Below are 12,888 nucleotides of genomic sequence, written 5' to 3'. Positions count from 1 at the left end.
TTTAGTAACGATAAACACTAATAAACCTGTTCTTTGATTAATCTCATTACAACTGAAACAAAAATGTAAAAAATCCTTACGATTCAACATCTGTGGTTTTCTTTGTCTATGCCAGCATAGACTAAAATCCATAGAGCAAAAGTTGTTTAAAATTTATTGACAAGCAACAATTACCTTGATTACTTCAGAAAAAATCTTCGTGCAACAAATAAAATTGAAAAATGTGATAGAAACTAGCAAAATTAACCCTAACAAACCTGTGCTGGTGTTTGCTTATCTATTATTTTCGAATTAACAAGTAAAATGGTCGACACCGTAATTTATGCACAAATTTTCTAGTGTTCACTTTATAATGGATGCATCGGCATCAACAAAACCAGATGCCGATATTAACAATATATATGGTTTCTTTTTAAAAATAGACGATAGTAATTACACTGCACCAATTAAACAAAAGAGCACAGTTACTAAATACACGAAGCTTCCAGATTTTGATTTTGACTCCAAAGGTGAGGCAATTACTGTTGTTTTTTTTCTTGGTTTTCCATGATGTATGACCATCGTCTGGCTAATGACGCACGTTCTTTCTATTCTTCGTGTTCTTTTATATAAAGCGAACTGTGAATGTCTTTGTTTGGCTTTGATTGAGCAGGCACTTTATTATTGCAAATACTTCAAGTGTGGCAGTGAACAATGCAACCAAAATGTTGCAGAGAAATGTTGCCTTGGTAGGTGGGCATTTATGCCTTAGTACCTACTATTAGATGTTTTCCATAATACTATGAGTTGAAATCCTGTTTGGATAGTAATTTCCACATAAACAATGTCAATTTAGAACAACACTAGTAATCTAAAAGTCAATTATCATGTTTTACTGATGACTTGCTTAAAGTGTGGTAATTTTTGTGCCATGGCACTGTTAGAGGATTAGAGATTATTAATTTTTATATGAGCATGTAACAGTGTTGTCTTATCTTACTTCACATTTTTATATTTGTGGTTAGGTATGTGAATCGTGGTCCCACAGACTCGTGGTTTGTTTACTTACTCTATTCACTATTGACAACAGTAAACAAAGTTTCATGTATTGTCATTGTGAGATTAAATTGTAATCATTTTAATGTTACTGTACTGTAGGTATTTAGAACCCCAATTATTACTTACTAGCTACTTCCGCGCGGTTTCACCCGCTCTACTTGGCTCCTATTGGTCATAGCGTGATGTTTTATAGCCTATAGCCTTCCTCGATAAATGCACTATTCAACACAAAAAGAATTATTCAAATCGGACCAGTAGTTCTGGAGATTAGCATGTTCAAACAAACAAACAAACTCTTTAGCTTTATAATATTAGTATAGATAGAGATCATCTACCAATTTCCATAACCAAATTTTATGGACATGGTTTCTTTTACTTGTAATAAACCTATGTTCCCCATATTTCTTCAATACTATCAAACAAATAAAAGTGAGTATGTTGTTTGGGTGGTTGGATCTTGTCTGTCAATCATGCTAAAACTACTGTGTGGATTTTGATGAAGTTTGGTTGCGGACAGGGTATGAGCTAAATTGGGTTATAGGATGGTTATAGCGCTTCGCTTCAAGCTTCCTTGTGCGAACTGCTAGGGAGTGGAACTCCTTGCCGGAGTCTGTGTTTCCTGATGGGTATAACCTGGGTGTCTTCAAAGCCCGAGTGAATAGGTTGCTAATGGGCAGACGTGCTCCATCGTAGGCCACATCATCACTTACCATCAGGTGAGATAGCGGCCAAACGTCGTACCATTTAACAATAAAAAAAAAAAAAAAAATAGGATACTTTATATCCCATGAGAACTCAAGCAAATCCACTGGCAGAAGCTAGTACATAATATTGGTACTCAAAAGTTTAAGTGGTACTTTTGCAGAAAATCATATTAGCATAGGTACATAACAAGTCTTTATTTCAAAAGTATTTAATTGGAATAAATGATTTGACTTGCATACTTTCATGTATTTATCAAGTTTGGTATAAAAGAAGTTTATTTGAATGCAATGTTTATTGCCCACAGTGTCATGGCCGGCACACAGCTACACACTTCAGCCGAGATTAAGACGCATAATCACACTTGAAGATGATGATGGTCTATTGACTACTGGAAATATTTCTTTGAAGTCACATTTGACTGGTCCACCCAAGACGATGGCTGCTCCTGCTGCTCCTGCTGCTCCAGCTGTTCCAGCTGCTCCCAGCTATCCGAACAGAAAAATTGTTACCATCACTGAAGATGATGAGAATGATCTATATCCAAAATTTTGTTAGTATTGATTGCACTTTATTATATTCATTGATAAGCAATTATTTTATCTTCTAGGTATTTTACTATTTATTTGCTTTGCTATATAGTTAATTTTTATAGGAATAGTATAGTATGCTGAGCTCATAATACCACTGAAGTATCATGTCATATGGTTATAATATGTCTTTATTGTTATTTGCAACTTTGTTTTCTCTGTCTTAATCAAAATAATACTTTTCACAATCTCAATTCAAATAATAGAAAACTTCTTGCTAAAATTGACCCTATTTGCTCATTCCAAAATGTTTGTCACATATAAAATGTTTTATTTAGTTATTAGCTAAGCTTTGTGGCACTATATGACTGTATGATATGTTTTTAACTGGACCAATTAATCATAAAACAAACATGATAAAGTAATTAGTTGTGCTAAGTGGAGCATTACAGATCATAAGCAGGTTATACAATATCACATTTGTGTTATTCTATTTGAAGAAAACAAATTAAAGTTAGAAGTACCATCACCTTTGCTTATGTACTTATAAGGCAATTTTTGCATGCTGCACCAAAAAATACTCATTTGCTATGAAAAAGCTTGCTTTGCGCACAATACTAAATATTTGCTATTACATTCATTGCACAATCATGTAAATAATTTGTTGCTTATAGATATTTATTTTGATGCGCAACTCAATACATGAACCTACTTTATGGCAATAAATGCTGGTTGAAATCAATTTTTGAAGTGTTAGTCTGTTGTTATTGATCCAATATTCTAGCAAGGTGAAAAATTTGTTGTTAGTGTTTTTTATTTGAAGTAGGTATAGGTAATAATACACCTATCCTACATATTATACTGTTGATCAATCACCAAAAAAATCATTCTTGTATCTATCTAAGATAGATATATACTATACTATAAAAACTAATACTATATGTACTATAAAATCTATCTAAGATAGATACAAGAATGATTTTTTATAGTCCTACAATAATTTTATTCTGTCCTTTGTATATTTAATTTCTATACAATGTGATAGGTGTGAGACTTCTAACCCGTTAAGGCTGAGTTCTACACCTAATTTTATGGACAAAAGTCGGGGGTCGAATTGGTCGAATTCCCTCCCCCTAAAAATTATAGCTATTTTAATATTTTTTTTACTTTTTTTGATATCAAAGGTTGTATGCGTCATAGAAACATAAAAAAACGACAAACGGTAGCTAATAACCTTGGCTAACTAATTCAATACTTTTTTCATATGTTTGATAATGTTTTGGTGAAAAAAAAATCATTTGTGAATTATTTTTACCGAAAAAATCACTATTTTTCAATATTTTCAATTAGAGGTTCAACCACCCATATTATTTTTTTTGGCGATAAAATTAGATGTAGTACTCAGCCTTAACGGGTTAGAAGGCCCAACCCTATCACATTGTATAATTTTTTTGTATTACCTATTGACTGAAGAAAATGATATGTGTAAAAGAATGTGTCCTAGTATGTTATCAGTAAACTCAATAATTTTATATTGTTTGTGTTTTAGCTAAGGACAAAAAGTCATATATTGTGAAACAAGCACACAGAGCTGTGGTAGCTGACATTAAAGAGAAACCACAGTCCCCCCGTAGAACCACATCAAGGTTAACTAATTCAACTAAATGTAAGTTCCATTAATTTGTAATTTATTCAGCCCTAGAAAGTCTTATAGTCCGGTCAATATACGATATTGAAATATCAAAAATTCCGACAGAGCTGAATTTTGGTACAGACCTTTATTTTACTATAAAGATTAAAATATTAAAAGTCCCCATCTATCCCATATGTGCTTCAAAAGTTATTCGGGGTCAAAGGTCAAGATTTTAGGTTTTTTGAGTTTTTCTCAAAAACCGTAAGTTTTTTCGAAAAAATACCTCAGACCAAATTTGTAGATCTCAAAATTCTCTACAAAAATGGTTCTTATAATTTTTTTATAAGTATTACCGTTTCTTAGATAACACGATTCTAAGAGTCACGTTACACATATATGATGTGCACGTTTCCACACCACCTGTGAGGTAGTGCACTAGTGTAGTAGGCCTATTCCACGAATCGCTATTACGTAACTTTTTATCACAATACTTATTTCACTGCATGGAGATTATTCGGGTTGATCATCATCATCAGCCGAAGCCGAGAGACGTCCACTGCTGAACAAAGACCTCCCCCTTAGTCCTCCACGTAGAATGACAAGCTGCCACCTGCATCCACTGGCTCCCCGCCACTCTGACGATGTCGTCGGTCCACCTAGTGGGAGGTCTGCCCACGTTGTGTCTTCCGGTCCGCGGTCGCCACTCAGTCACCTTCCTGGCCCAGCGGCCATCAGTCCTCCGAGCGACGTGGCCTGCCTATTGCCACTTCAGCCTGCATATTTTGAGAGCTATATCTGTAACTCTTGTTCTTTGGCGAATTTCCTTATTTCGGATTTTGTCTCGCAAAGATACTCCGAGCATAGCTTTCTCCATCGCGCGTTGGGCGACTCTGAGCCTTTCTAAAAGGCCAGCAGTTAGGGACCATGTCTCGGTACCGTAAGTCATCACCGGCAATACACACTGATTGTACATCCTGGTCTTCAGACACTGCGGGATTTTTGACGAGAAGACTTCATGTAACTTCCAAAACACTGCCCATCCGAGTTGGATTCTTCGGGCGACCTCTTTCTCGAAGTTGGACCTACCTAGCTGGATGATCTGACCCAGGTATGTGTAGTGGTCTACAACTTCGAGTATATCGTTCCTAACGATAACCGGTATAGGTGCAACATGGACATTTGACATGATTTTCGTCTTGTCCATGTTCATTTTAAGGCCCACCTGTTGGGAAACGGTATTGAGGTCGCTGATCATGGTGTTCAGGTTTTCCAGCGACTCTGCCATTACGACTATGTCATCGGTGAAACGGAGATAGGTGATGTACTCGCCATTAATGTTGATGCCGCGTCCGCTCCAGTCCAAGAGCTTAAAAACGTCCTCCAGTGCGTTCGTGAACAGTTTCGGAAATATCAAGTCTCCCTGTCTCACGCCCTTCCGCAACTGGATGGGCCTCGTAGTCTCTTCCTGGAGTCGGATGCGCATGGTGGCGTTGTTATACAAACACTTCAAAACCTCAATGTATCTATAGTCGATGTGGCACCGCTGGAGAGACTTGCAGCACCGCCCAGGTTTCGATTGAATCGAAGGTTTTCTCATAGTCCACAAACGCCAAGCATAGTGGCAAGTTATACTCCTCAGTCTTCTGTATACGGTCTATGGTACTGAAGCCTTTTCGGAATCCGGCTTGTTCGGGAGGCTGGAAGTCATCAAGCCTGCGTTCGAGACGGTTCGTCATGACCCTCGAAAACAGCTTATACACATGGCTCAGAAGTGAGATGGTCTGTAGTTCTTTAGCAGACAGTTGTCGCCTTTTTTAAAGAACAGGACCGCCACACTCCGTTGCAATGCTGCCGGCGTGGTTCCCTCGAGTATGACGGAATTGAATAGCTTCTGGAGGACTAAAAGTATCGGTAACTACCTCACAGGTGGTGTGAAAACGTGTGCACATCATATATGTGTAACGTGACTCTTAGAATCGTGATATCTAAGAAACGGTAATACTTATAAAAAAATTATAAGAACCATTTTTGTAGAGAATTTTGAGATCTACAAATTTGGTCTGAGGTATGTTTTCGAAAGAACTTACGGTTTTTGAGCAAAACTCAAAAAACCTAAAATCTTGACCTTTGACCCCGAATAACTTTTGAAGCACATATAGGATAGATGGGGACTTTTAATATTTTAATCTTTATAGTAAAATAAAGGTCTGTACCAAAATTCAGCTCTGTCGGAATTTTTGTTCTTTCATTACTGTTCAGTCTAAATCAGATCAGGTCTAAATTGACCGGACTATTAGTATAATTAGGTAGATAATGATTGTTGGTTATTTTTCACCTTCTTTTTGTTGAAGGGGGCAAACCTTCAAAAGGTGCCTAGCTTATTGGAGAAAACTAGGGAGTGTGAAATTTTTACCTCACTAAAACCTCTCCGGTGGCCACTATCTGCATCTAAAGGAGGCACTGGGTCTTCTTAGTAGACTAAACCCGGAGCCCTCATGGCTCACAATAGGTTATTCTTAACTTATTGCAAAGGAGCGTTTGATGATGACGATGATGATGATGAGACCTTCGACCCATCATCATCGTAATCATCAAGCTATTAGTACACTTAATAAAAAATATTTCGAAATCTTTCTCTGTTTTGACAAAATAAATAAATTAAAATAACTGTTTTGTGCATCTTCTGAATAATCTAAACAAAATGTATGCAATACATTGGATAACACATAGTTGCTGTGACATATTTATCTATTTAGCTTCGTTACATTTAAAGCACAATCAATTCGAATTCATCTCATGCGTGCGTCATCAACATTGATTGCAAACAATAATGTCAATCAACACCCAGTTTGCTAGTGCACGCGCATTTATTATAGGCATCGATTACCGATATACATGCGGCCATACATATTGCAATTTATGTGGATGCAGATAGCAACAGCTAAACATTTGATTTTCCATTTTTGTACAACAACATTTGATATATCTCGACTCACAGAGTAAGCATTAATTTTATAATGCTTGTGCACTGTAATTGTTTCTTTGCTTACTCAGAAAATTAACAAGAAATACAAACATTACATCATTAGAAACCTACTTTGCACTAAAAACATGTTCTTATGACAAAGTGTTTACATTAAACTACGAGTTTATAATGTGCTCTTTCTCTCAGTTCGCAATATGGTCTCTTCAAACTCACCAGCAAAGTTAATATCGTTAGTAACTTGATATTATACTTGGGTGATATTCTAAATACTTGTCCCGATATTACAGCGGCGTACATACCATTTTTTTACCAAATAATCCAAATTAATTTAATATCACATATCATACTTTTTATTTATGTTTGTTTTACATATGATACTAATAGTTGTGTGTTAATTTATTTCAGATTCTAAAGAAGTAAAAACAAGTGCCAAAACAAACAGTGCATATAATAAGAAGGAAGTGGTTGCAACAGCACAAAGTCACAGAACCAGAAATAGTACCAGTCCAAGTCCTGATAATAAAGTAAAAAACGTGAAAGAGAAGGAGAAAGAGAAAGGTGAGTTTCATCTGTAAAAAAACAAAATTCTTTCCTTTGTTGTCTTACAATAATGGCTTAGAACATCCTTAAGATGATTTATAAGGTAGTTCATCAATATCTTGTCTTTTATAATTATATCTCTGTTCGATTCACTGCAATAAATATAATGATTGTCTTATATTTCTAGAAACACCAAGAAGAAATTTGAATGCAACATCAAAAAATAGTGTAAGCAAAAATTTTGTAGCACCAAGTGAAAGTGAAAAAGAAATAACAAAAATAAAACATATGCTATATGATAATTTAAAAAGCAAATCGGCAACTTATAAGCGACCCGTAGAAAAACCTAAAACAAACAAATTACCATATTTACAAAACAAGCCCAAAGTATCATTTACAAAAGATGTCATAAACAAGGAGAGACCTCTAACAGTAATACATGTGCCACTTGATGAAAAGTACAAGAAGAAAGACAAAAAGTCCGCTACTGTACCCTACGTGGCCCCGGTCGTAAGCACTGTCGACTGCTGCATCGAAACTGACGACATCGTCAGGTATAAAGATGCGGATGTATGCACTGACCCGATGCCAACAGCAATACACCGCGACACAGAAATGGAAGATTTTGAAATCAATACAATAACTAGATGCGAAAGTACTATGCAAACAGAACCTAACAAATTAACATTTGATAGTCTCGAAATACCAAATGTATCGTTAACAAAGGATAAATGCGAACCCAAAGAAGATCCTAGACCCTTAAACTCAAAATCTTTGCCAAATCTTGAAGTGCCGCCTTTAAAAATAGTCCCTCACAATGAAGTGAGTTGTAGTAATACAGGTTTTTGTCAAAGTACTCCCTCTTATATTATTAGCCATGCTACCTTAACATACACTACTAAACAAAAGTTCAACTTCCAAATAGTTGGTAGCGACGACGAAGTCAAACCAACTCTTCCGCCTAGTCCATTAGATTACCCTATGAGTGTTGTGTCTGTGTTTAAGAATGAATTGAAAAATAAGAACGTGAATGAAAGCGAATCATCCGATGATTCGTACAACAAAAAGGATACTACAAAAGAGGAAGAATATTTAAACCATTTGAATGAACTGAAGACTCTTAATTGCTCGTACGTCTTTAACAAATTAATGAAACCGTCGGATATAATTAGCACAATAAGAGTTAATAACGGTCTATTACACAACGACTACATATGTGAGCAGTTCCAGAGGGAACTCAACTTTATAGATTCATTCTTTGAATCGCTACAGTATTTGGAGAGTTGCTCACTCTCTGACAAATGTTACTCTGAAAACAAAGTAGAAAACTTTGTCAATAATTCTGTGTTATTTGACTCCACATTCGATGTAAAGAATTCAGAGTACGACAATTTCTTATCGAAACTTGAAAATGGCGCGAATATTGACGACACCGAAACAATGGCATCAAAGAGTCTTTGTCTGGTAAGTGTTATTCTTTAATTTGTAAATATTTTGTTGCCACCGTGTGACTGCCGTTACCCTTCCGCCGGCTTTCTAGTGTACTGTAATTCATTACTGGCCAGGTTATCACGATAACTTCTTGTGTAATTCATTGTTATTTGTTTAACTACTTACTTTGGTTTAGAGTTTATATTTATACTTATTTTTTTGTTTTCAGCTTAATTTACTCATTCGCGATGAGCAAAGACGAGCAAAAAATCTCTTATTCGTATTGAAAATGCGAGAAGATGCACTAAAAGACTTTACGAAATCTCAAATACTTTGGTTAGAGAAGAAGAAAAAGCACGACAACACGGATATCTCGACGTTGAAGAAGAAACAGCGCGGTGCATTGCTCAAACTGCAACACGAATGTGGGGAGATGCAACGTATGCGCAAAGCTTTACTCACACTCTCCGAGAAACGCAAGGTCGCCCTTATGAAAACCAAGAAGAATATAGAATTGAAACTTAAAAATAACGTTGATGTAGAACAGATTATTCTTGGTAAGAAGAAATTAAAGAGAAGCTCCAGCTTCGACAGAAACGCTGCCCCCTTGAAATGTTTTGATTTATCGAGCAGTGGTTGTGAGGAGAGTACCACTTCCAAAGTGAACTCGGATGCATCTCTGCTCCCAGTGGAGGTTCATGGCTCGGCGGTGAGTGTGCTTAGTGTCGAGAAGTACGTACAGACCAGCGACACGCCAGGCACTGTACTCATGGACCACGCCACTGACACTGCCGCAGAGAACTTCGTAGTGGTTGATGGTGGATACCTAAACATACTGTTCCATAACCTGACTCTTCCGCAGATTTTCAGCAGTGGGAAACAGTATGAAGTGAACGAGGAAGCTTTGAAAAATATAGTTCACTCAGCGAACAATCACAACACTAACATAAGTGGTAGTGACGTCGTTGAGAAACTTATGGATCAGATAAAGAATAAAGACTCTGACAGGTCCAGCTCGCCTTCGACTGCACGAAGTCTCATCGAAGAATTTGATCAGTACTACAAAGATCTGCAGGAGGATCAGAAGTCGCCGCCCAGTTCGCCAGCTCACGACAGCGATCAATCTAGTAAGGTTTATGAAATCAAAGACACGAGTGTGCAGTCAGTGGACGTTAAACCGGAGATTTTAGAGGAGCGATGTAGTCAAACTATTTCGACGCAAGATGTAATAAGCTCATCTCCAAGTTTAGAACATTCGTGCGTTTGCGAAGTGGTGTCTGTGGAGAGTCAGTGTGCATTAGATAAAGAGCCAGTGCTTACTAGTCAAACGCCGACGGGCCCGCTGCCCGTGCCGGTCGGCGCCGCTGCTGTCGTGGACAGTCAGCCTCCAGATGTTCCTACCTGGTTACCACCGAAGTCAACTGCATCCTCTGCCTCAGGTAAGTACAACACTACTTAATTATTAAATAGTAAAGCACGCATTAATTCAAAAAAATATGTGGTTCTTAAACAGTTTGTTAATGTGTTTTTTAGTCGAATATTGTATGTTCTATGTCATAACATGTTGCATGCAATAGTTTCAGAGACAGACAGCGTCAGTAGTCAGCCGCTGTGCGGGACCGTGTCTGCGTTAACGACGCTCACGGCGCCGGTCCATGTTGAGGCAGAGGAACTGCGGAGACAACAACTAGAAATAGAAAGAGAGGTAAACCGAGTACATGTATCACATTTGTTCTATAGTTAACAATATAAGCACATGTTTATAACCACGCTGAAAACATTTTCAGATAAAGGCTTTAGAACAACAGCAATGTCGATTGCTGGTCGTAAGGGAGATTCCGGACAAGCCGCCACCTCCTTACACTCCACCTACAGAAACTCGTGCCCCAAAACCACCGCGCATGTTCACTCCGGATGAAAACTTAGAAGAAAAAGTAGAAAAGCACATTACGGACCCAGACGGCAGTGTGTCTGACCTATCAGAGGCCTTCAACGTATTTGTGCAAGATTTTTGTCAGGAATCTCTGGTGAGGCATAAACACGAGCAGAGTGATAAGCCTTGGGACGCATGTAATCTACTGCCGCAGAAGCCGCCAGTGGAAGTTCAGGAATTGGTAGAGAAAACCACTTCAGAACTGAAGGACGTGCTCACCAGCGTCCCGCCCACTACCGTGTCTGGTGAGTTTCTTTTGTTAACTTATAATTTATTTAACATTGTAATGTGTGGAAGTGATAGTGAAACAGGTTTCCCTGAAAACAATAAGGTTTAAAGAGATTTAATGCCTAGTTAAAAAGAAATTAAATTCAAAAGACGCATTACGACGGGACTGCCATAATGCTGCTGGGGCCGGGTTGTGGCCGCAAATACGATGGCCGCACTCGTGGTTTTGTCCCGCGACTGATTTTAAACATTTTCATAAAGATTTTGTGTTTGTTTGTTCAGGAGTTTCGAGTCGGCGGTCAGACCACATCGACGACATACTCTTCGCCGAGTGGCGGCGCTGCGAGCCTGAATGGACTGCGCTACATGCCGACGAGGCTATAGTTAAGAACCAGATCTTCGAAAGCATCTTCCAGAAAATTCTTACCGATACAATCGATGAGTATAAGAAAACAGTACAGTGCGAGGTAGTCGCAACTGACTAAGATTCTAAAGAATCGTGCTAAGCTCGCTCGCTCGTTCGCTAACCAACCATGTGTCGAACCGCGCTGCAGACACAGTTTCCACTCCAATAACATATTTTTATGTAAATATATTTAATCCTAGCGCAATTACTCGTGTTGTGTAGAAATAATGGATACCTAGTTTTCTATTTGGGTATATTGTACGTATAGTAGTATTCTATTTATTGAAATGGTATAAAACTTTACTAGACAAGATTTTAAAAGGGAAAAAAATAATGTCTTATTTCTGTAATTCATTCTTTATTGCAGACAAATGTATCGTGACTTTTTAATGTCTTTGTCAAAATAATTATACAATTTTACAAGTTCTTTTTTAGATTTCAAACTAGGGCATACAATAGTAACTACTACAATAGTAAAGCTCTTATATTCCAAGTAATATAGATTAAGATAACAAAGGAATAAATACGTGAAATCTTTCCAACATCATTAAAATATTATTATTATGTATTTAATAAAGCATAATTATTTGGTATAGCTTGAAAAATTGTACCTTTGTTGTTGTTATATTATGTGTATAGAATATTATATAACTCTTCCAAACATGATCTGTTATTTTTTTGTAATGTGCACATCCCATCATTTTATACACTCGGAATAACAGAAAACATATCTGTGATGTTTTAAAATGTCTAATTAAGTTCCTATTACCCTGACTATAAAAGGCATAATTTAATAATTCGTATTCCACCATCTATCTCGTCGTTTGACAGATTAACTATATCTTGTGTTCTTCTGAGAATCTCTTGACATCACAATCAATGTATAAATGCCACGATAGATTTGAATTGAGGCTACACAAATTAGTTAATATGTAACCAACACCGATTTGGGAGGCTTTAGGCCTCAGCCTCGAATTTTGCGGGCAGCGGGGCGGCGGCGGCGGACCCGTTCTCGAAACTAGCGGGCAGATCGCGCGGCACTACAGCGGTGTAGTGTTGTGTTCGTGGTTGTGTTGTCGAGATATTTGTTTTTATTAGCGAACGAAATCTTTTTGATTCAAATTTATTCCTAACGCTCGATTTACTGTGGGCAAAAGAACAAGACCTACTATAGGGCAAGGAAAATAAATGGCGAGTTTTATCGAAATTATGAAGAACAGAGACAAAATCCTGACAAATTCTACGACTACACTAGAATGAGTGTAGAAACTTTTGACTATATTCTTGAAACTATCAAGAGTGATTTCAGTTTTTGCTTTAGTCTTCAATATTCAGTTCGTTTTTTATTTCTTCCCATAATTGGTTAATTTTTCTTCTATTTTTATGGTTCACATCTTTGCTGTTCCATATGGGTGTCCTCTCAAAGATTGCCGAAATCATTTGCTCTTGCACGTCCGAGGA

General features: G+C 37.3%; 1 protein-coding gene across 1 annotated transcript; it reads left to right on the top strand.

The window, feature by feature from the left end:
- The first annotated feature begins 144 nt into the window (after window positions 1–144).
- LOC118267330 (uncharacterized) lies at window positions 145–12,093 on the top strand. The gene is made up of 9 exons (XM_035581267.2): window positions 145–509; window positions 2,048–2,293; window positions 3,820–3,936; window positions 7,295–7,447; window positions 7,617–8,893; window positions 9,090–10,299; window positions 10,438–10,565; window positions 10,648–11,038; window positions 11,304–12,093. Exons 1-9 carry the CDS (start codon window positions 323–325, stop codon window positions 11,504–11,506), a joined length of 3,912 nt encoding a protein of 1,303 aa, XP_035437160.1. The 5' UTR covers window positions 145–322; the 3' UTR covers window positions 11,507–12,093.
- The last annotated feature ends 795 nt before the right edge of the window (window positions 12,094–12,888 follow it).

This window comes from Spodoptera frugiperda, chromosome 25 (assembly GCF_023101765.2).
Source record: "Spodoptera frugiperda isolate SF20-4 chromosome 25, AGI-APGP_CSIRO_Sfru_2.0, whole genome shotgun sequence".
NCBI lineage: Eukaryota > Metazoa > Arthropoda > Insecta > Lepidoptera > Noctuidae > Spodoptera > Spodoptera frugiperda.
Note: the sequence above shows the minus strand (reverse complement) of the source record. Positions and strands in the feature narration are given on the sequence as shown.

Coding starts and splice junctions, on each gene's coding strand:
- LOC118267330 (XM_035581267.2), top strand. CDS start 323: ATGCACAAATTTTCTAGTGTTCACTTTATAATGGATGCATCGGCATCA. Junction 7,448..7,616: donor AGAGAAGGAGAAAGAGAAAG/GTGAGTTTCATC, acceptor TTATATTTCTAG/AAACACCAAGAAGAAATTTG. Junction 10,300..10,437: donor AACTGCATCCTCTGCCTCAG/GTAAGTACAACA, acceptor TGCATGCAATAG/TTTCAGAGACAGACAGCGTC.